Source organism: Corvus hawaiiensis, chromosome 5, assembly GCF_020740725.1.
Source record: "Corvus hawaiiensis isolate bCorHaw1 chromosome 5, bCorHaw1.pri.cur, whole genome shotgun sequence".
Taxonomy (NCBI): domain Eukaryota; kingdom Metazoa; phylum Chordata; class Aves; order Passeriformes; family Corvidae; genus Corvus; species Corvus hawaiiensis.
The window spans coordinates 33,169,803-33,194,592 of record NC_063217.1 but is presented as its reverse complement, the minus strand read 5'-3'; the positions used below and the strand labels follow the sequence as shown (position 1 = coordinate 33,194,592).

The window sequence follows — 24,790 nt, the reverse complement described above, 5'->3', positions numbered from 1 at the left end:
TTTGTCTCCTCTATCAGGGTCAGGAATTTCAGTATCTGCATTAACTGAAAGTTGTGGTTTCCTTGGTGTTACATTGTTGCACAGGTTTTCATGTAGGTCAGTAATTGCAAATACATAGGCTTACCTTCTAATTCTGTCAAAGCCACATCTAACTTCAAACCTCCCAAAATAGCACTACACGATGATGCAATACCACTGAGCTTACCCCAAGGTTTTAGCATCAGGTCCTGTTCTATGACTTCCTTGCAACCTAGCAGTTCTTGTATCTGCATTTCCAAGAGTTCCCCACATTTATAATTGGTATGTTTGGTGTGTTAAAGAGAGCAGTTTTGAGTCTTTAGTTTTGAAAGCACATGATCTTGTTCTGTTTTAGAAAGCCCTGGATGTGTACTCAAATGCCTAATATAAAAATTGTCTTTCCTTCTTGCCAGGGATTTGATCAATCGGAAGCATACTGCTCTGTCAGTTATTGTCAAGTCACTTGACACTCACACTTTCTCATTTTCCATACCAGATGAAAAGAAACACAGAATATTTATCATATGTAGTCGATTTATTTTTACCTTTGGTTACTCCACAAAGACATGAACAGTAAACACACATTTTAAAAGACCAATGACATTTTAAGCTTGTAAAAATAATCATTATGTGCACTCTAATTTTCAAAAGGATTTTCAGATTTATGGGCTTTACCAATGGAAAAATATTAATACTACACATAGTCTCCATGATACCTGAGGAGCAGAATTATGTTTTTGTGCCCAAAAATAACTTAGGAACTAACCTTGAAAAGGGTGCAACACTTTTTTTATCCCTGCTTTTGATGTAGAAAAGTAAGTAATAAATGTAGTGACACATGCATTTTTAAAACTTTTGAATTCTGAAATAATACTTTAAAACATTTTGAAAAGTCTTTGAATATGTGGACATTGTATTTCAGTCTTTGGGACTCATGAATTTTTAAAATATTTAAAGTACGTATAACTTCTTTTGATTCCATATTCTACTTGCATTATAGGCTTCTTACATTATAGAATGGGAAAAGTATATAAGATTGTTTGTCACTGGGTTATTTTTTTGCTAGTCTTTTGGACTTGATTTAAATTTTGTTGATTTTTCTACTTTAAAGTGAGTTCAAAATACCCCAATAAAGAAATTATGACTTGTTTTGATATTTTTTAAAAATGCTAAGTTTAGTTTGCCCTTTGGGTGTGTTTATGTAGCTGGCACCTACCAGAATGCAATGTAGTCTTTGACAAGTTTCAGAAATTGATTACAAACCTGTATTCTTTCAGCTTTTTGGTTTTTTATTCTTTAGGACTTCACCAGCTTTTTTTTTTTTTTATAAAAGACCTTGCCTTTGCATATTTTAATTCAAGTTTATTTTTAAAATTGTCCAAGCTTTAATTTACGAGCAATGAAGGTATCGTGATTATATTTCCCCATTGTTTCTATTATGGAAATTGAAAGATGGAGATACAAAAATCCAGTATACTTTTCTGCAGAAAGGTTTTAAAATTTGCTTTCATTCTCAATTCACAATGAATTCCTATTAGACTGTGAGGTTCTTTTTTATAAAAAACCAATTTATGTGTGTGCATGCCTCAGAATAATTTCCTGCAAAGTGATAAGGAAGTTGATATCATTGCAAAATCATTAAGACAACATAGAACTTTTGCTTTGCTTCATACTAACCAGTCTTTATTATACTAACCGTTTTATTGTGTGGCTTGAAATTTATTCTTTATCACAGTTGCTGTGTCAGAAAATTAAGGCAATATAACCCCAAATTCAGAGTAAAGTAAGCAAAACATGTTTGGAGTGTACATTAACGCTAGTTGAATAATAGCAGACATGAACAACTGCTTGTTTGGTACTATCTGTGTAAAATAGCTGCTTTTCTAACGATCCGTCAAGTTTCTCATTTGTAGCGGCCCAGCCTGTAAGACTTTGATGGTGTTGATATTTGCACAAATACTTAATTTATGGTAAAAATTATGTCTAGATTACAGCACTTCTGTATAAGCTGTAGCATTCACGTAATACCTCAGCTGTCTCATTTTTGTATTCCAGGAGATCTGGTTTAGTTTATACTTCCTTGAGTTATATTGACAGTTTCAAAAACAATATTTTAGCAGAATTTTGCTGGTATAATACGCTATTGCTGGCTAATAAGGACTTCTGCCTCTCTCAGAATCCCACAGGGAAAGGTTTAAAAGCTGCTACTTTGGATTTAGGCAGAAGTCCTGACACTTGTACTGCAGTTCTAAGCTGGTAAAGGCTTTTTGTGTGCATGCATATATTTGTGTGTTAAGCTAAGACTAGCATTTTGGGTAAACCGTAACTGTTTCGTACCCCTCTGGTGGCCTCATGCGGGCGCGTGCGTGCGCTTCACAGTACAGTTGGCCCTCCACAAAGAAGTAGCCTTTTTGTTTCAGGTTGAGATCGCAGTCAGAGCACACAAAGCACTCTGGATGCCGGTATTTATCACGTGCCTTCACCACTGTCCCTCTAAATGGAAACAATGAGAAGAAAAAACCCCAGTTAATTCGTATGAATTTAAAATGAGAAGAGAAACTTCAGCAACCTGGTCTAGTAGAAGGCCCCATGGCAGGGAGGTTGGAACTAGATGATCTTTAATGTCCCTTCCAACTCAAACCATTCTATGATTCTATGATACAAAGTATGTTCTAGGTATTTGCTTTAAGTCTTTACAGCTGTTCATCTTGTGGTTTTAGAAACTACTATATAATTTAATGTTGGATGCTGAGTTTGAATAGGTGACATAAAATGCTGTAGTTGATCACATAGTTCACGAGCATTGGAAAATCAAGAGTTTGAAGAGACGTGTTAGTTTGGTTACAAGACAGAAAGTACAGCCTGACCTATCAAGAGGGTGACAAAATGAGTTTCAAAGCCACATTGCTTTTTCTTTGTGTTTGTGTTCTCTCAGTTCATCATTATGTGTGTTCTTTGCTGAAGTTAGTGATGTTAGTCAGGTAGAAATCTGATCATTTTAAAATAGGTCTACAGAGCTTTCTGGATACTCCCACTGGGTTGGGATAAGGATGCTTTGCATTAACAAGAAGTTTTTGAGAATTCACAGCCTGACACAGCATAGCACAGACAACAGCTGGTTTCATTACATATGTGTTAATGGTTGACTTGCAAAAGGTCCTGAGAAATCTCAGTTAAAACCTCGATGGTACGCTGTCAAAACTAAAATAATCTGTATTGAAATTGTTGAAGGTACAGGTTATAATTTGACATTTAGAACAATATATTTTTATATCTCTGTTCTCTAGAAGCATTATGAGAATGCACTTCTGTAGTTTGCAGTGGTGTTTGAGGATGAGGTGTGCTTGAGCTGGGGATTTCTAAAACTAAAAAGAAACAACTTACAGAATCCCACTCCCACATTTGTCACACAGTGGCACTTTCTGGGCACCAGGCATGGCACTAGGCATTTTTGTTACAGGTGCTTTCACACTTCTTGTTCCCACAGGGCGCCCATCTGAGAAACAAAACAATCCTGTTATGTACGGGCTAATATAAAAGCATCTGATGCAATTAAGTACTTTTCTACACTTTTCTGTACTTTCTGTGATGTACATACACTTCTGGATGTATTTACAGGCTTTCACTTATATGAACAAACAATGCAGTCTCACTAGAAAAGTTTAGTAGGCCAGATTCCCCCTCTTTGGAATCAGGAGAAATATTGTGTAGCTGTAGCCAAAAAGCAAGTACAAAAAAGATTGTATATGCAGTGCTCTCTGCCTCATGGACATCACCAAGTTCTCTGATGGTAGGTCTTGGATGTAGCAGAGAGGGAAGAGGATTGGGCTTTAACACAGAAACATAACATAATCAAGACCTATTGTTAGAAAGCTTCTCATTTATATAGCTAACTGTACAACAAATTGGAAAGATTAGTAACATGATATGAATACAAAATAATAGCAGAATGCTAAGCAAAATGCTAAGAAAGTGCTAAGTAAAATCCCACAATGATATATATGTAGACAATTAGAAGTGTTTATTCCTTCTCTAGTAAATATTGACTTCTCTAGTAAATATTGACATATAAACATTAAAATTTAAAGTATTTACCTTTTAGTTAAATTTAGTTGTATTTTACTCTTATGCTTACTGTAAATATGACAAACTTGCAGCCTTTAATAATTTTATTTTCAAAACTTCTTTATTTGAAGGAAATATGACTTCCCTCATCAGTTTTTATTTAGAATGAAGAGGGAATAGGTTTTAAGGGGATTTCAGGAGTTGGTCTAAATTCCTCTTTTCCTCAATGTGGAAGAGAGCATTTTCTTTCTTGGTGTCATGAGTATAAGCAGCTTGTCCCAAAAATTCTCTCAGATAAAAGTTTTTGTCGTTCAGTTAAAGCCAACTTTGTATATTAAAGATCTTAAAATCTGAGAAGAGATTCTGGAAAATGTTATCAGCACCTGCATTGTATTCACAGAGGAGGCTGCTGACAGTACAAGAAAGGAGGGGAAATGGCAGGAGACTGGTGTGGTAGCTATAAGGTCCAGAATAATTTGGGCTTTCAAAAATTCTTGTATCTCTAATCTCTCGTGTTTTCTTCTCAGATTCCCCCCTCCCACAAACATTTTTAAATGATTTGAACAGGTAGAATATGTTGTTTTTAACCACCTTCCTCGGAGACTAAATTCTGGAGCACCTTAAAGGAGCCAGATTGGCGCGGTTGACTGGGCTCCTCCTGGTTGGTGTGCAGCATCTTGTACACGTCGGACTGAGGCACTGAGCTGGGAGATGGGTCACTGTATTAAAGGGAGGAAGAGCAGATAAAACAGTTTATCAAACATAACTTTAAAGCAACAGTTCTACCAGGCATAGAGTATGATTCAGGAAACAAACATAAAGACAATCAATGTGCCTACAATTACTGAAAAACTCTTTCTTCCAGGTAGCATTGCTTTATGTAGCCTCCTTTGGATCTAAAAAGTGCTGAAAAACATTAAATCAGTGCCATTGTTACAAAAATAAATCTAGAAACTCATTAATGTATTTCCATAATTACTGTTTTGGCCCTACTGGCATTTGAGAATATGCCCTTTAATCTCAAAGTAGTTTCATTCCTGTAATCATGTGCTGTATTACCAGGTGCTCTTTGCTATGGTATCCAGAAGTTCCCTTTTTGTAGCAGCTGCCCTCAAGAATGTTGTTAAAATCACAGCTCTTGCCTTTACTATGTAAAGGTAGGTCAGCCAAAACCTAACCAGTCAAATCTTTTGGGAGAATATGATTTCTAAATCAGCTTGATCACTAGGTAATAAAGTGATTATTTGGCTAAGATAATTGTTATTTATTTAACTTATGCAGATGACAAAAAGGAATGGAATAAGTATTGCATAATAGGAAACATTGCAAGGTGAACGCTGACAAACAGAAGTTCTCTTTCTTAATTTAATAAAATTGTGACTTGGCTTTCTTTTCCAATGACAATTTTATGCTAAAAATGTAAAGTAACTTATTGTCCAAACAGCAGTTGAAGGCTGACTCTCAAATGACCTGTGAGACAAAGACTTTAATGAGAATATTTCATGGCATTTTAAACTGTGCTGAATATTTTGAATTTTTCATGATAAATGACATCCTAAATAGTCAAGAGGAAGAGTAGAGGACTACATGCACTGACAGGAATTAGACTGAATATGTGGCATCTGTAAATTTCAAACATCTACTAGGGATAATTAGAAACATCCAAATTTACTTTGATGAAGTCTGTTATCTTACAGCTGCACGCACAAATGTTCAGTTTAAATTTCCTGTTGCAACTGGCTATTGTCCACAATGAATTAGACTGGGTTTTCCTTTAAGTGGTTCAGTTTTTTTCCCAGCATAGCATCCAAACTGCCTAATGGCCCAGTAAGAGCAGCAGCAGTTGGACAGTGACCCCTGTTGCTTATGTGAATTTTTTGATCTTCATCAATCAGTAGATTTCTTTGAGCCACCTTTAAGCTGGTGAAAAAACTCAGTTTCTTGTCTTGTCAGAAGCTTTTAATAAATAGGAGTAGCTTAGTTTTTACAATTCTTGGCAATATTTAATTAAACCCCTGAATTCTCTCCTCTTCACTAAAATATTTCTAAATATAAAACAAGTGATAATGCAATTACATACAGAAGGCAATAAACCCAGCACTAATGTGTCATCTTACATTTCTTCATGCATACACAGTGAAAATGATCCCACAGCAAGAGACATTTCAAACCTGCGTAGAGAGTAGGTTCTCAAATTGGTGATGTCACAGGCAGTGTGAAATCTGATTGCTTTGGGCTTAATCCAGTAGTTCACAATAATGAACCAGCAGATTTTTCTTTTATTGTTCTAGAATTGTTCTGGTTGAGCATAAATATTCAAGCACTAGAGTAACTTCACTCTGCAAAGACTTCATGAACTACAGTTTTCTTTTCATCAAATAGGATGAACCTAAATACTTTTATATAAATATGGTTTTTTTGGTTAGTAGCAGCCAAGGTGCTGAAGAAGGCTCATTGGTGCCAGTGATTATTGCTTATTTAAAATATTAGTAATCAGCTTTAGTTTATACCATACATATTATGAATTATTAACTTAAGTACTGTTTTAAAACAGGAAAATAGGCTACTATTATGCAAAAGTAAAGATAAAGCAGCTTGAATGATGAATTGTCTCCTGAAAATAATGAATAGTGCTTTAAAACTTTTTATTGTATAATCATAATTGTTATCCATATATGTAAGGTTCCTACCTGACTTTTAGTTGTGCAATGGACAAAATTTGTAAGTCAGACATGGATTTGTAGGCCTACAGTAAATTCTGTCTCTTTTTGGATGAGAGCTGGTTGTACTGAATGAGTTGTCTAGAATGGGAGTTAAGTATCTAGAACACTATAACCATCTATAAAATTTCTTAATCTTCCTGACCTGAATTTCAACAGTGGAAATAAATTTTATTTATTATTATTTTATTAGTTATTAATAAGAGGGAATTATTAAATCATTATTAGATAAATAATTATTATAGTAATAAACAGTTTTGAATTTTGGAGGGAATCAGAATCTTGATTTGGAGTGGTCAGTCAGGTAATAGTCCAGGTAGTATTATCATTTTTTATTTTTTAGCTGCAATTCTAAGATTATTACCTATTAAATACTTATTTTTATGTTCTGGAGGGCTCCTTTAATACTTTGAGTTAAAACCCAGAAACTGCTAGTATTTTAGTAAAAATATTGAATGGTTTTAAATTACTTAGTTTCTCTCGAACCCTTTCCCCCTTTTTCGTAGAAAATTAAAGCTCATGATTTTTGATGTATTTTAAATTTGTGTATTCATAAATATTATAGATACTGCTCTAATTACCTTATGACAGGTGTTTCCCCCAGAGCTGTAGAAACTTGGCCTTGCAGTGTTTCCATGATATTGTCATCTGAGTACAACTGCATAGGTGTGTTAAACTGAGCGTGTACAATCTTGACACCGGGAAGCTCCATTTCCAGGGGGACATTAGGGGCCATCTTAGATACTGCCTTCAGCTCGGTGGGGCAGATGGAGCTGACCGTGCTAATTGAAGAGGGGGTACTGCGCCCACTGCCGCAATCCAGCCCCGAAGGAGTGCTGCATCCACTGTGTTAATGGCCAGAGCGCAGGAAAGTGTGCAGTGTGCGTTGGATTATAGAGAACAGAGACAGAAGTACAGCGATATGGTGATGTTAACAGGGCTGAAAAGCATGAATGGAACAGGCTCAAAAAATCAAAAGTACAGAAAGTGGAGAAAAGCAAAAGTATGTGTAGCCACTGAAAATAGATTTCCTGTAAAAAGTATCAAGGCCAGCTGTAAAGCAGTCCTTAAAATTCTGGTATGCATTTTCTTTGAAGACAGTAAAAATTCTTTGATAGATGAAATAATTCAGAATATAACATTATTTTACATTTTTAATGCTAGGTTTTATTGAGGAATAATTAAGCCTCCCTAAAATTCTTTGTTCTAAGTGAGTAATTCTTATCATCTGTAAACAGGGTAGCAGACAAAGTTTATGTGAGTTGTCCATGTCAGAGACAGGATAAACACCTGCAGCACTGGAATCCTAGACACATCATTCCAGTTCTATACCTCACAATCATCTCACTCCCCTGCCAAAAAGCTACTGTGAAGTAGTGTAAAATAATGAATGTGACATTTCCTAGATTTCCTTAAATTCTAGAGTAAGATACTTATTAATCTTTTAAAACTAGTTTAACAATTAAAAAAACCCAACTTGTTGATCATTGCAAAGAAGAAAAGTTACTAAAACATCCAGGATTACTTTTGCTTTTCTAAATTACAGTGTTTCCAGTAGAATGTAAAGTGGTCCTTCACAAATACAATGGGTACATATTCAGATAATTAATTTTACTGCTTCTGAAGTAGACTTTACATATTATTTATATACAAAAAATAACATGTAAACTTTTAAAAAATACTAGTGTTGCTTGACGTTACTTAAGTGAAGTTACCATACACCAATTCAACATATCTGGAAAAAGATTAGCAAAAGAATGTGAACATTAGACCTGAAGTCTTTTTCGGTATCACTATTTTGAACACTTCAATCATCTCTCTATAGTACTTCAGAGGCTTTCTTTGTTACAGGATATTTCTTTGCTGTTTCTGTGTAACAGCACATAACCAAATCTTTCTACAGACATTGGTTACCATTTATGTGATATTCTGAGCTGTGGGACAATAAATGCTTAATCTCTGTCCTCCAACCTGATATCAGGGTAGTGTTTAGTTCATTCCAAGCTGTGCAAACCTGGGACAATGCTCTGTTTCCCAGTTTGATAGTACAGAACTCTGTCCAGTAGCTACTCTCGGGCGGAGTTGACAACCCAAAATTCTCTCTTAGAGTGGAATTTGTGCAGGACCACTTTCTCAAAATTTTAAAGGGAAAGATATACTTTTTCATCAAAGACATGTCAAACAAAAGCATTCCAGAAATGGTAGGTAAGCCTTAATGCAAATATAGTTGTGCATCATCACAAAGCATGAGACAGCCAAAAAATTCACACAGCCAACATACATGTTTGCAGTATTTTCTTTTAGAAGAAACAATACCACCTTTAGATCCTGCAGTAGAATAAGTTTTGTCAGTGCTAACAGTGTTAGTAAATGGAAAGTAGCAGGAAAAGACTAGAAAAAGCACAACTCCTCCTCTCGCTGTGTGAAGCCAAAGTACTATTAAAACAGAATAAATTATAGGTAAATAAATAAAATATATTATATATTAAATGCAATTTCCAGTTAGTTTCACCGGAGTGGAGTCCAAAATTCTGTCCAATGTCCAATCCATAAGCTAAAACCCACAGTCCACAATCATCTTTTAGTCAAAGTCCTATTTACTATCAGCTGTCTGCCTTAAAGGGATATTTAGAGCCAAGGTGGTGGGGGTTTTTTTGCCTGTATTTAGCAGTGGATTAAGTCAAACTGATGGAAGAATAGCAGACAAACTGTGACAACCAAGGTTTTGTAGATGTAACACCCTGTGTCAGAGATTCTGCAGTTTTCGAGTGCAGACCTCCCCAGCGCCAGAACACTGGACACACCTTGCCCAACTGAAGTTCTTAAACTTCCTGCATTGTTGTCAGGGTATTTTTTGCTTCGCCTTGAATGCTGGTAAACGGCCATTTACTTCAACATTTTCATGGTTCCTAGTGGTCCCAAAGCCAGTTTTGGTACAGTATGTAAGTGCTGTCTGCAGTTAGGGGCCAGGGATGTTTTCTAAGGACTGTTTTGTCCTTGAGCAGCTTTTCTCCACTGTGGTGGTGTTCTACACTGATAGTTCTTGTTTGCAGGATGAGACCATCTTTTAGAGTTAGGTGACTGACAAATATAAGGCATCTCTGAAAACTGATGATCCATATGAGATTGTCCTTTGTATGATGGAATAATTTATCATCCTGTTTTTCTGCTCTCATTTTTCAGACTTAAATTAGTATAACTAAAATGCAGGCATTTTTGATTTTCAGAATTAAATGTAGAACACTAATGCCACTAGCAAAAACTGCTACTGCTAGAAAGGATAAAGGATCACATCTCAAGATATTTCATCCCTCAGGTCCTTTTGAGCTTCCTGGTGTTTTTAGCCACAGAGTTCACATTGTTTTTATCCCCTCTGTAATAATGAAACCAGTAGTAAGGAATTTCATCACCAGTTAAGACAGAGGATTATTACACTAAAATGATGGATGTAGATATATAAGAGTTTCTGCATTGGAGCTTTACATATCTGTGGCATCAGTTTTCTTATTTTTAGCTCAGCAGTAGGTTGCCCTCCGGAAAGAGGTCTGCTGAAATGCAAATTTGAAATCTCTGGATGGCCTAGCTTATAACTCTCTATCTTTAGCTGTCTTTTATTTATATGTAATATATAACATATATGTAATATGCAACAGATATGTAATATGTAGCTATCTTTTGTTTAGCAAGTTAACAAATTACATTGCATTTGGACAGAAGAAGTTCACAGTGCCAAAGGTCTGTAAGTGTGCAGTATCTGGTGCTACGCTGTAAACTGAATCATGGCTACAGTTACTTCAGACTCTCATCAGTATAACTGAGATGGAATGTAGATCTACTTTCTTTCGGAAATAGAAATTTGAATTTCAAGCTGGAACTCTTAAAGTCAACCATTTAATTCTTTTTGTTTGTTTGCTTTTAATTTCAGCATTAGGCTGTCTAGTACTATAAGTAAATTTCAAATGCATCAGAAATCTTAATTAACATCAATGGTGAGTATCCATCCATTAAAAAAAATAACACCATGCATCAAATCCAGCACAGCACTCAAAGTTTATAACCTGCTTCGGCCTGAGATTATGAAAGGTTTGGGCCGAATATTATGCTTGTGTTCAAAGTAGTTGATATCCTGTAAAGAAAAAAAAGATAAAATAGCTTTCTTTGACCTACGAATGCTCATTTCTAGTTAAAAAGCAGCTAACAAAGTTTACAAATTTTAACCATGAAATAAACCACGTTTAGTTTGTTCATTCCTGGTGCTCAAATTACAATCACTGCAGTGTTCAGAAACATTCAGAGTAAAGTGCAGTTACAGGAGGAAAGGTTGGAGGGTAGTGTTGCAGCCCAATGTAGAGGGCAAACTTTAGCTACCTGCAGCATTGCTGGTAGAAAGCTGAATGGATAGTTCTCGGTCCTGGAAAAAAATGTTTCCTTGATCGCCCTTTTTTTGGATAATGAGTAATCTCATTCTCAGAAAAAACAGCAAGAGCTGGACTTTTAAATTGAAAACAGAACAGATAATGATACACCACAAATGACCATGTATTATAAGTAAATACTGATACTCACTTTTGCGATGAGTTAGGAATGAGACCCCTCAGCTGTCCATGAAGTGCATCTTGAATATTGCCAGATGAATAGAGCCCAATTGGAGAATTATAGGAGGAGCTCACTACCTGTCTTTTGTCATCAATATTTGCTGCTGCAACAAAAGGCTGGGCCCTTCTGTTGTGAGCCGTACCAATAGGCTTGAATTCCTGTACGTGATAGGCAGACAAAACACACAGAGCTACAATGCACACCAAAGCTAGCAATGAGTAAAACTGACACCACCAGTATTGTTAATCTCTGCATTTTTACTTTTGCAACTGTTATTTTTAACTGGTGCAAGCATATTATATTTTTCCATGAATTTTATATGTATTACTTGAGCCACACACATTATTTTCCTGCCTCCAGGCAAGCAGAAGGCTTAGAAGAAAAGGGAGGGATGAATATTAGAGTGACCTTTCATATTGTTCACTAGATTTGACACTGTTTACATTTTTCTTTTAAAACACTTAATGTATGCTTATCTTAATTGCTTTCCTTTAGTGCTAGTCTCTAGCTTCTGCATTTTCATCACGTACTGATAGAGGGACTTCCAAAAGTGTGATTTTATTGTAAATGTCTTGCCTAGAAAACACATAATTTTAAATGCTTCTTTTAACTGAAATAAAGTCTTGAACATACATCAGATTGAGGATATTCTTCTGAATGTATTTCATCTTTAAAGTATATCTGTGTATCAAAAATTGCACTGCTCTACAATTTAATGTGAAATCATAATAAATAAGTAAAACCCAGAAGTGGCTAAATTTGAAATCATTATGCCTATGTGCCTATATTCTGCCATACTTTTTTTTGTCATTGGCCAAGATAATTTCCTCGGTTTGTGGAATTCAAAGGGATAAGGTCTGGAAATAAAATCTCTGATGGCCTTTCAGATAACTTAAAATATCTTTCTGTAGTGGTTGGCCAGGAATGATAAAGACTTCTGACTGCATTCACTTATTTGTATTCTGCGTATTTATTATAGTGTCCTTTGAGGCCCTTCCAGCTCAAGCCTACTCTTAAGCCTCAGAAACTGAGACTTAGAAAAAAATTGATGTCGACATCTGCCGAGGGTTTTTTTCCTTTTACCCTAGTGGGTGAAGAACATTAACTGCTGAAGTCCATTCCCTCGTCCTTATGGCAAGTGGCACTCTTTGGAAACAGTGCTGTGAGAGCATTTGAACTTCCATCTTTATGGAATAAAATGCTTTTGTTTCTGACAAATAGGTTTCTACAACCTGAATCGGTCTTTTCTTTAGAGACTCGAACTTTCAATGTTAAGATAGCATAGGTCATTAATACTTCAATTTTCATAGAAATCTTTTCCAGTTCTCCAATTTGGCTTTGTTTTTGAGTATGACTGTTGTACAAGTTTCCAAAATATATTTTGGATTAGACTAAAGAAAAGTCATGGATATATAGAATATGCAACCAGAAAATGCAAACAGTAAAAAGCAGTTTTATTAAATGAAAATGTTTAGCAGCATTGCACTTTAAGAGGCTACTGAAAGCAACAATCAGATAAACGAGCACGAAGGTTTTACTTGCAATTCCTTCTTTCTGTCTAATAGAACTAAGTTACAGTTAACAGAATGTATTAGTAAATGGAAATAATCTAATAGTGTTTAGGATTATGGCTATCATGAAAGATATTAATGTCAGAGTATTTAAAATTGATTCAAATCCATGTATGATACAAAACAAACAAAACCAACTGAGGACATTGTAATTTCATCCCCCTTTTTCATTTCTCATAGAGAAATGAACAGAACAGAAGATGTGGCACCATAGCAGCATGTTTACAATGTAACAGTTACGAAACAAGTATTTGCAGTTAGTTAGACTTAAATTCTGTTTTCTTTATAATTCATCTATTCATACAAAATGTCAGTGACAGAACATACAGCAGCAAAAATAGTCCAGCTCTTGTGTTTATTTGATCTCATTGAATCTGTGAAAAGTCTTTAAGTTCAAAAGCTAAATGAGAACTGGAAGTTGTTGAAATTTCTAATTAGGAATATTTGAGAATTACAGTACTTAATTTATTAATTTTTTTTTCCAACTGATTTTTTTTTTGCAGGGCTAGCTACATTTTTGCATTGATACACGCATCAGGAATAGAAATAATGTAGCCCCAAAAGCCTGTAGAAATGCATCCATCACAGCCCATATGATGGCATTCCTTGGGTTAATTGCTGTGACAGAACACAAGTGTGTACATTTTGGAGGTGTCATGTGACTAAGATCTTTATCTTTGAATGCTGTTATAAAGAGAGGTAGGTCCTCAAAACTAGCCCAGCACAATTATAGTGTTTCAAAAGTTGATTGTAAATGGTAATAGACTATAAACTTATTTCTTAGAACAACGTATTGTGTTTTTCTTAGATTTTTATACTTATCTATGTGCATAATATATCTCCCAGGAATGTATAATCTCCTTCATGGCCAAAAGTCTAGTCTCACTGAATGAAATGCTCAAAGGCAAAGGTAGAAATGAAAAAGAAAAGTTCAAATAAAAACAATTCAAGAAACTGTGGTAATGAATACAAAATTATTTTCAATGAGGTTAAACGGATTGTAACAGAAAACATTTACAAGTCATTGTATTCTTTTACTTTGACAATATAGCGGAAAGCATTTAAAAAATAATTTTATGATACAATTTGCCATTTTGATGGTTTTGTTTTCTAATTATATTAATTGAGAACCTTATGTTCTAAATTACTTTTATTCAGAATACAATGGGATTGTATTAGTGATTCTTCAAGTGGTCTGTTATTTCCTATTATTTATCCATAACACTCTAGGTTCCTCCAGACTAACAAAATCAGGGTGGCTGTTTTTTATGTGTGTAGCTTTCAAGAGTGACTCTCAGTCAGCTGCTTATTGCTGTAAGTTAGAATTGTTGCCTCAGTTTCCTCTTCTCAGATTTAGAAATAGTGAGAGCTTTCATTGTGCTCTGACAATTGCCTGTATGAGTCTCCAAACGGCTCTTGGGAGATTCTCAGGCTGATACAGAAGTTTGCTACAGTGTGAAGGTTCCTTGTTCCATAGCTGTAAGTAGGCACAGTATTTAATTGTTTCACAGGTTTCACATAGCCATCTCCAAGTATCTGTAGAATGATTTTCATTCATTGAAGCTGAAGTAAACATTCTTTGGCCAAATATTTGGCCACATTGCTGAACAATTTAAAATAGGGTTTACATTCATTTGTAGCTTTCTTTTATTAGCTTACAAACTTAAATTACATACTTATTAAGAAGATTGTGTAAGTTGTCTCTTGTTATTATTACTTAGTTGGCTTATAATGTATTTTAAATAACTGATTTCTCTTAACTTCCTTAGTGAATTTTGAAATGTCTATTTGACAAGAGTGAAAAAAGTCTTATACATTTTTAAGATCTATGATCTTTTGAGTAATTTTGGTTATTATACAAATAGAAGAAATAGAACTCAGTGGTTTTCCATTTCTGCACACCAGTAAATGCATGCAATACTTCTCGGTAAAAGAGTTTTACATTTGAAGTAACAAATTACTGCTTTTGGATTTTTCTCTATTCATCTGGGTTTCAGTGCCTGTATTTTTTGTTAGAATTCAGCAAACTCTTATAAGACTTGGACAGCACAGGTTGTAGTTGTGCAAAAATTTGTCATCTGAGATTCAAGAAACTTTTTATTGTTTTCTCTACTGGTATACATGCTGCTGGGTCTCATGCTGTGACTAAATATGCTGTAAAATTTAAATTACAGCAATTGTAGAAAAATAGGCTATGTGTATTTCCTTTTCCACAGGGAGTGATGGATGCTTGGATGGAAGAATTTAATCTAAAATGTAAAACATTCCAGGAATAGTTTAGCATATTTGTTTGCAAGCATTGCTACTTTTCTGGTGCCTACTATCTATTAAATATACTCAGTACTGCTGAATTTCCTAGGAACGAAAAAGAGGTATACTGAATGAAAAGGCTGGCTGTTTAATCTACGAGAAATCAGTTTTCTGATTGCCCAGTGGAGGCTGCTTTTCAATAGTCTGCCAAATAGCACTTAGTGAAATCTTGTGATCTATTTTTAAGGAACTGTCCTTTTTAGGAATGCAGCTTTCATGCAGAGGGATTACTCTTGTGTCATGTGTGCCTGCATGGTTTTCTCTGTAGCTTTTTTAGTGAATTTGTTTCACTGCTAGTCATTTAATGTGTGTCCTAGCTCTTCCACAAGAATATGCATTTAAAATAGTTTTGTTTCTTCTCTATAGTATTCCCACTGCTGAAGAGGCTATATTATTTCTGATGGAGTTTGCTGCATGACTTAATGCAAGTTTTAGATCAGAAAGAAGATAGAGAAATGCAACACTGAAATGCTGTATTCATGTTTGGGAGTGTCTCCATGAAAACAGAATTGGTGGAAGTATTTATTGCACGGGAGTTATTGAAGTGGAATCTGCACTTATATAGTTTTTTTCTAGGGGATGACAGAATAAATACTTTGACATATTTGCTTTGCTTTTTTTTTTTATATCTCCTGGCCTTCCAGGATCAGGAGAATATTCTTCCCTCCCCGCTCTTGAGATAACAGCAAATGTTCATGTAGGTTAAGGAGGAATGACAAAGAAATAAAGGACTAGTTGTAAGAAGTAGCTAGCTAATTAACTGTTGGCAATATGAAGACTTTGACTCACAGTACCTTTTTTTATTTTTGAGTTTGAGTTTGAGCTTGAAAAGAGAGATGGCTGTTGATGGATTGGATTTGCTTTGGTCATATACAATGATCAAGACTTTCCTAGTCAGAAGTGGTACGTGATTTGCTTATTGACCAGTATATGGGTCCTGTGTAAATTTGTAAATTTCAGTTCTGTGGTATAAAAATGTATGGAGGTAAAGAGATCCAGCATTTATGGACCTCTGTGTTTAACTGACTGTTACATCAAAATGAATTTTGTGATCTGATGAGTTCATCACTTAGGTACTTTATTCCTGATTGAAGAATTTCCTCATATGATGAAGAATCTCTAAAAGAGTTAAAGCAACTTAAACTTTATCAGAATAAAATAACATATTTTACTTCCATAATAAAACTATGGCAATATGGAGACTCTTAAAGAAAAATGAGAATGTGTTGTAGCTTCTTAATGTTTTGTTTTGGTTATAGCTGAAAAATCAAAAACATTGAGTCAGATAAAACGGTGTTCCTATATGGCATAATCATGGTGGTTCCTATTAGCTTAAACTGGCGAATTATGGATGAAGCTCTAGTTAAAGAATTTTAATGACCACAAGGGAGATTATTTGGAGTGTAAAAAAGCAAATGGAAATGGTTAGGTACTTTTTACAGTTCATACCTGAGGTTCAGCTTCCAAATTTATCTTGAAGGGATGTGCTCTGCCATCTTCTGGAACTTGTGGGGACCATAATTTAGTTCCTGCCCTAGAAGGAAAGAAGGAAAGGCAGAATTGAAATAATTTGAATTCCTATAGAGTTGTGTATGTCCCCATAACATATAACGCAGCTTGGAAATCTGCAAGTTTTTTCTACGCTTTTTTAGTGTTTTGACATAAAAATACTTCAGTGATATGTAAATAATAAATGTAAGATGTACCTACTTAAAAAAAAAATTATGTACGCTATTAACAATGGGAAATAGGTTGTTAATAGTTACCGAACTCAAATGGAAAGGGAAATTAGTGCCTTTCTGACCTGAGCTGACCAAACTTTTTTTTTTTTTTAATGGTTCATAGAATAAATGTTGGGTCCCCAGAATATTTTGTATGAATAATTGAAAATATTAGCAATAATCGTAAACATCAACTTCTTTTCCTTTAAAGACCATAATTTCCACTTAAAGCCTGCTTTTCAAAGTAGAAGTGCAATCTAGGTATGCAAAGTATGTGCAAGGGGAAATTGAAGTTGTATAGATGATTCTTTCGGTCCTGTAGGCAGAAGTAAACATGAAAATATCAGTTACAGTTCTGTTTTCATTGACAAAGTGAAATGTGGCAGCTAATTTTAAAGCAGCATAATAGTAATGAACCTTGAATTAACGGAAGGAATTTTTCACCATGACGTGTTGTCTAGTAATTCAACAACACTCGTTAAAAAAAAAAAGAAACACTTTGTGTATTTCCAGAGAAATATCATGGTCAACTACAATAAAGAGCTGTGCCTCCTTGAGAGCCTCAGGTCAGTTAGGCCTGTCAATTTTGGAGACAGCTGAAAGAGTGTGCTAAGTGATTCTGATTACAGGCTGAGCAAACTCAGCTGAAGATGTGAAGCTGCAGGTTGTTTCTCTTCCTGGCTCTAGCTGAGAGAAGTGAATACAAAAGTTTCTGGATTACTGCAGTTTGGGTAAGACAGAGTTTCTCAGTTTTGTTTTGAACATTGCTTTGAGAATCCTGTATTAGGCTTAATATGTTGTGACCAAAGACATTGATTGGCTTTAAACTCACTCCTTTGTCACCCCCCCCCATCAAAGTCTGACACGATGTTGTTTTCCCTGGGTGAGATGATACAGCAGCAGCTTTATGTGTGGCTGGGAGAAGGAGGCAATGATAAGCACCTGTGGCTGAGGGAGTGTTAGAGCACAGAGGTCACTGAACAACTGACATTAAATGCGGATTTTATTATTTCCCGACAACATAAAGGACTGCTTGCTTACTGACAGTAAACAGAGGACTTGTGCAGTCAGCAGAATTACCTTGTGAGTAACCTGAGGGAAGCTGGTTTTTTGTGCCTACAGAGAGTTCTGGGGAGTCTTGCTTGATCCGGAGTTTAAGAGGTAGGTCTGGTTGCTTATAATTTTAAGAGTCTTGTGAACTTCTTCAAAATATTCTAAATAGTTACACTATATAATAACTGTACTGTTGATTGAGTAGTATCTTCTTTCAGAAATAGGCAGACATGTACACGTACCTCTCTATTTTCAAACAAAGCTGATGTGTAGCTGCTTTAATTCTCTCCTGGGCATCATTATGTGTCATGTTCTCTGTGCCTAGACCATCAATAGCTACAATAACATCACCAGGGCACAGGTTGGCAGCTGAAGCCTTGCTTCCAGGTGTAATCTGAAAAGACCAAAATGTAACTGCTTAATCACCATACATGCCTGAAAATTGATAGAGAAAATAACCTTCACCACACTTCCCTATTTCCTGTTGGAGGGGGGAGGTACTTTGCCAGAGGCTCTGTAGTTCTATTGTGAGGTAACCACATAAATGTTTTATTCATCATAACTCCAAATTAGATAGAAATTATCTTCACACTTCTGCATTAGTTTCCACTCTGATTTCTGTAATTACTGTAACTTTTCTTTAAATCTTCTTCCTCAACTGCCATTATATAATTTGCTTGAAAAAGAGTTGTATTTTCCCTTTAACAACACCAGCAGAAGAAAAGAACTGTTAAATTGTGTTGCTGAGCTCCTTAAAGTGCTTAGCTTTAAGTCCCATGGCATTTAAGTGATAGTGGCCCTGATCCTTCATGGTGGTCTGTGGTGCAATTTATACCTTATGTAAATGTACCACCATCTGTGACATTCATAGAAATAGCCCTAAGCTTATCTTCCTATGCTTGCTTTTTCTTTTTGTTTTTTTTGTCTAGTTGAAAAACTTCTGTATGGATGTTAAAATAATTGATATGCAACATAATTTTGCTTTAAAATAACTATTGTAGAGAGGCCATGACCTCAGATGCTACTGAAGCTTGTTCTAGAATTGCAGGCCTCTGTTTGCAAAAGGTGACTTCTCCTGCCACTGCACTTACACATACCACATGCACAACAGGTCTTAGGTCACTGAGTGGGATTTCGGTCCCTTATGTGTGTATTGCCATTTTAGGCAACTCTTGATTACCTAGACAGCAACATGAAATTGATGCATGTAGCACATAAGCTTCTGAAATTCAGCTCTCAAACAGCAGAAGGGACAAGTTGAGTGATGCAAAGTAACATTAGCTGCTTATTTGTAGGTAAATGAATCCCAGTGTGAAGGAGAAAAATGTCAATATAGTCTTGCTTCCAAAAGCAGTTCTTTTGTCTGTGGCATGTCTTAAATGAAAAAACTATTGGAGAGAATTTTTCTCACTATGGGCTCTGCTACAGCGAAAGCACATGTTATCTCAACTGGAAAACATGCTATGGAGACATTCTTCAGCTGTGGTGTTTCACAGTTTTCCAGGAAAGGAAGAGAGTAAGCTGCCCAGTACTTTCAGCATGTTCTGAACCCCAACTTTGGTGAAGCTGGCAGACTTGTCTCTGAAGGGGACGCTACTGTCAACATAAAAGCCAAATAGAAATTCTTTTTGATATGAGTTGCACTCTATTAGTAGTGAAATAATGGCAAAAATCAGTGAAAGGGAGTAGTTCTCTCCTCTTTCCATCTCCATTAGGTAGGTCTGAATGATCAAAGAGATTGTTTTGTGAGATCTTTTTCTTCATTCCAGCATGTAAACTTATTTTTTATGTCACTGTGACAAACTGCAATGCATTTGTTATTATCAAGTCAGGCAAACTTTCCACGTGGGTGCTTGTAGCCAGCTGCAGGCTTTTACAGCCTAACCCTTCAAAAGAATGGTCTAGTGTATTCTGTGCTTAACAAAGTGTTAAGGTGCCTGAATAATCTGTTTGAATATGAATCAAAGAAGTTGTTCAGAAATTCTAAGTCTGAAATCTCAAAAATTGTCTGCTTCTCGACCTTCAACAGCTACAAGTGTAAATGATCAACACTGAGACTGCTTATACCACTATAATAAGACAGGGGTTAGAGGTGCATGATCGTTCTTCTCCCTTCAATGTGGAATTGCTCCTGACTTGGCTTAGCATGCTGTGAATATGTCTGCAATGACAAACTGCAGCAGAATTCCTTGTGTTTCAATGTGACTGTTGATGCTCTAATACCTAGCTGGGCAAACCCAGCCATTCTTGGTTCCCTCTCAAGAGTAAGTTAGCTTGTATAACCCTTATAGAGGTTACTCTGCAGATTGTTTTTTACATGTCACAAAAAATCATCTGCTGTACCTGTGACATACTGCAGCAAAGCACTGAGATAATGATCCTGCCTTGTAAAGTAGCATATCTGTCTAGCACAGTACATTCTCCTGCAGCTGTACTGCTAGAAGAACATGCCCTGTTCTGTGCTGCTGCTAAATCCCTTAGGTTTTTTAAGTTGTCAGCAGCTGCTGTGATACCACTTACACTTTTGGATGGGTTTACCATCATTTGGTGGGAGCAAGGATGGAAAGGGAGTCTGTATTTCCTATTCCTTGGCTGAATTGATTATTGCCAAGCTTCTGAGTTGTGTCTCTTGGGCCTTAACACCTTGATTGGGGTGCTGAGCTCTATGTACCCAGGCCTGATAGGGTGCAGAGAAGGCACCTGCCCTGCAGACTAAATTTTATAGAAAGGGACCATGTTGTGCAGTGCAAGATATCATGGGTATGATATTGATATTGTCGGTACCTCAATAATGTAAGTGATACTCTTTCTTAAGGACTTATTAGTGACACATTAAGTGTATATTTTGGACACTTAGAATTGTGTTATGACTGTAGTGTTTGTTGCTTGCTCACTGTGGCTTCATGAGGTGGATTCTACTGTCGCTTTGGGAGAATTTTTGCCTTGCTCTTCAGGCCATATCTGCATGGTGTTCCTGTTACTCATGTATCCTGGGTATCCTGGATTTGGATAAAGACAAGAATATGTGTTGATCGTTCAGATGTTGTTGTGGACTAACTATTTAACTGTGTGAGGGTCAATGTCTCCAATGAAACTTTGAAGAAAACCTCTCTGCATCTGATAATAGACTTGTAAATCTTATCACGTTACAGCATCATAAATATTTCAGGCTCTGTGTTTTCTGAGGAGAGCTATGAATGTCTACAGATGGAGTGGCTAAACATAAAATTGAATTAATATGAATACTTGCATTGTGATTGGTAAATGTCTATAAAATTAAATAGAACTTAAATCTAGAGTTAATAATATTTTACCATTCTCTCCAAACTGCACAAGTTTCAATGGTTCCTGTAATCAGCTTCATTAATGCAATTTCTTTGCATCTTTGCAAAGTTCCAAGGATTTCAATGTTTTCAGTATTTATAGTTAATTAGTTTTTTCTGACCCTAATAGAATTTGAATATGTCAATTTTTAGTCCCCTCCTGTTCTTCCTCTCTCCCAGTGATCACGGTCTGTAGTTTTTGCATTTGCTTGAAACAGTCAAAACAACAGAGCAATTTGACCTTTTGAAGTGACATCTGTTCTTTAGACAGGTGGATAATGGTCTCTTACATCGTCTGTCTCTCTTGATAAGTCCTGATAAAAGCTGTCTCTTGTTGAACAAGGACATGGCCAGCCAGTCTTAACACCTGTCCAATTATTTTATTCAGAATGTATTTTAAAATAATTTCTATTTATTGTTTAGTTTTTTCTTGTCAGGACAGTTAAGCCTAATGTGAACGGGCTGCTTATGATACCTTTTACAAAAGGAACACCTAGGCCCCAAGAGGCAAGACTTGTGAATCTTATGAAATGTTCTCTATTTTTCAAGGGGTATTTCATGAATCCTTATTGAGGGATTCTTCTGAATGCATGCTGTGGCAACAAAAATACTACTTTTAAACAAATTTACTGTTCATATTCCTAAGCCTGAGCTAAGCAAATGTAACCTTGTTTTCTTCATATCTATATATATATATATATATTTCATTGTACCACTTGAAATGTGATTTTGAATATTTCTGTAACATGCCAGAAACCAATGGCTTATGTCTTGTGATGCATTTGGTAGGTATGAGTCAACTGCAAAGTAATTTATTCTTTAGAAAGTTGTATTTATAGTAACATCCTTTGTTATTGCAGTTTTAAACTTCATTGCACTTAATCTAAACACAAAGAAAATACAAACCAGACACTGCTAAAATATTTTTCATTAGAGATAATGGAAACTATTTTTCTTTTAGAGGCCCATAAAAGGCAATGAAGGCCCCAAAACACCCAGAGATTTTTTTTTTAATACAATGTTTTTGTCTCCTGTTTCTCCAAAGGCTTTGCTATAGTCTATGAGTATTTGTTATATAGTTACATTCAGTCAAATAATAATATTTTGATTAACTTCTATTTAAAATACATAAAATGTTTTATGCTTTTATAAATCTGGCATGAATGACTAAGTTACGTTTTACTAGTTAATATGTGAAAAGATCATCCTTAAACTCTCTACTGATTCTTGTTTGGAAGCGTATTTAGTGCAAGACATCACTAGTGATATCCATCCTTCAAGGCTTTTGACGTTTACTCAGTACCAGGCATAGTGTATATAGTGAGTCACAGTGTAAGGTTTTTTTAAAAAAAAAAAAGAAAAAAAAACAAACAAAAAAGCATAGTGATTTGGAGGCTCATGGAACACACATTTGGTGTGTCTAAGGTCCTGCAAAACAGCAGAAATATAAGGAGAATGAATTCTAGCCAGATGTGCATTGAACAAAATTTTCAAAAATAGAAATTAATGAAATATGTATCCTGTCTTTTGAGTAGATCCACATCTGTAGACGCACGGCAGTTGACAGTGTGTTGTATGCTACATTGATTGAATAACTGGTTTCTTAAATTGCAACTAATATCTCAAAATCCATGGAAGAGATTGAAGGCTCAAATTCTTGCCATTTATTGGGGGAGGGGGGTAAGGTAAACTTTCAGTTTCTAAATATGGCAAAACCCAGTAAATAACTCTCTTTCATATGCAGGACAGGATAACTTTCTAATAACTCAGTCATTTAACATTCATTAAAGTGAAAAGCACTAGATATGTAAAAACAGGTATTGTTGCCTTTGCTGGCAATAAACAGAACTCGATATAATTAAATAATAGTCAGATTAATCTGCAAAGCACAAACTGCCAGACATTAGGAGCTGCTGCCAAGCAGTCTTCTCCCTCAGTGATTAGAGAGGCTAGTTGTGGAAAGCATAAAAGTGAGGTCTTGCTTTTAGTAGGTTTAAATGCAATTTTGAAAGCCTGGGAAATCATGCCAGAGTTTTTCTGCTGCCAAGGCACTTTAATTTTGAGACATAAGTAGAAGTGCAGTTAGTCTCTTACACCAATCAAGAAACATGTCACACAAAACTAGTAAAAACTCTTAGTATTCAGCTGGCTCTCCTCAGAACTAGCAGCTACCTTTTAATCTGCTCACAGCTTTGTCTGCATCTCTGAACTCCAGAAAAGTAAAGGACAAAAATCTACAGCAACTATTAAATGGAATAAATAGAAAGCAAATGGAAAGAGTACATACCCTGGTTATGATTAAGGGTTGGTTAAAATCTATTCCTCCTGAGAGCCTGAATCCCCAGGGCGACGGTCCTTGGAGAATAACGTTTTGTGGCATTGTGGGCAGATTTTCCTTGGTTACTGTTCTTTTTCCCTTGGGTCTGTTTGAGGAGTTGAGCTGCAGGAGGAGGGGTGCTGTTAGCAGAGCACCTGCCGGACAGGGCAGCCGACCTTTTATACCTCCTAAGAAGTTTTACTCATTCCAAAGCTGTGGGCACTGCACTTTATCCCTACTCTTTGGGTGACGTCAGCCAGTCCCTCGGCTTCTCCACCCACAGAGGGGAGTATCAAACTCGGACAAATAAAGCTTGAATGCTGGAAAGTTTACAACAAATGCATCAACTTTATCTGCTGCTTTAGCGTCCCCCTCAGCCTGATAATCAGTAAGCTTCAGGATGCAGCGTCGTTCTGGTTTAAAGCAACCTTGTTGCTCGCTTGATATCATGCCAATTATGTTGCTGGTGTTTGATTCAGCTATGCAATGCAGTGCTTTGGCTTGGTACATGACTCTGGTTCATGTAAACAGAAATATTAATAAGGGGATTTCCCTCTCAAGGTCTTGTTTCACATCTTGTCTTATTTGTAATATAATAGTTTATTGCATTAAAATGTCCTCCCAGCCCTTCAGCTGCATTTTTTAGATAGTCACTTGAGACCATGGCATGCACCAGTCCTAATGCCTTGAAAAATCTGGACTGATGTCATACATATTTCTCATACTGAGGAAGAGAAATGTGGTATTAGATGATGATGTCTTTTTTCCTTTGTAGAAATCTTAAGTTTTTTAAGGTAGTTGTCCTTTATTTGTGGCGCTAGTAGATAGTAGTGTTCATCAGAGTTTTTTAAAACTATGCTCTTGTCAAGAATATTTCAAAGATATCCTCTATTATAAAAGTTTAATTCACATCCTGATCAGAACGAAACACATAGTGGTGACTCTTTCAAAGTGAACCATCAGAAAGGATATCTGTATCACAAAGAGCTTGCGGGGTGACAGTCAGCTGGTGGGGGCACAGCTTACATTAGGAATGTGAAGGAAGATAGGCACATTTAAAGAAATAAGGCAGGTGTTTAGGTCAGTGGTATCTCAG

At 35.9% G+C, this 24,790-nt stretch overlaps 1 protein-coding gene across 3 annotated transcripts; it reads right to left on the bottom strand.

The window, feature by feature from the left end:
• Nucleotides 1-534: 534 nt before the first annotated feature.
• PDLIM3 (PDZ and LIM domain 3) lies at nucleotides 535-23,957 on the bottom strand. Of its 3 annotated transcripts, XM_048304948.1 has the most exons (8): nucleotides 23,665-23,957; nucleotides 18,297-18,448; nucleotides 16,730-16,814; nucleotides 10,862-10,929; nucleotides 7,385-7,648; nucleotides 4,675-4,802; nucleotides 3,403-3,514; nucleotides 535-2,511 (listed from the first exon to the last, which is right to left on the bottom strand). In XM_048304948.1, the coding sequence occupies exons 1-8, from the start codon at nucleotides 23,755-23,757 to the stop codon at nucleotides 2,322-2,324; spliced, it is 1,092 nt and encodes a 363-aa protein (XP_048160905.1). In that variant the 5' UTR covers nucleotides 23,758-23,957; the 3' UTR covers nucleotides 535-2,321. The 3 variants fall into 3 exon arrangements, with proteins under 3 accessions (XP_048160905.1, XP_048160907.1, XP_048160906.1); XM_048304950.1 differs by lacking the exon at nucleotides 7,385-7,648 and having other exon boundaries at nucleotides 23,665-23,935; XM_048304949.1 differs by lacking the exons at nucleotides 7,385-7,648; nucleotides 10,862-10,929 and adding an exon at nucleotides 11,370-11,557 and having other exon boundaries at nucleotides 23,665-23,927.
• Nucleotides 23,958-24,790: the final 833 nt, after the last annotated feature.

Coding starts and splice junctions, on each gene's coding strand:
- PDLIM3 (XM_048304948.1), bottom strand. CDS start 23,757: ATGCCACAAAACGTTATTCTCCAAGGACCGTCGCCCTGGGGATTCAGG. Junction 7,649..10,861: donor ATAATCTCAGGCCGAAGCAG/GTTATAAACTTT, acceptor CCATTAACACAG/TGGATGCAGCACTCCTTCGG. Junction 4,803..7,384: donor GGGGAAACACCTGTCATAAG/GTAATTAGAGCA, acceptor CCTTTAATACAG/TGACCCATCTCCCAGCTCAG.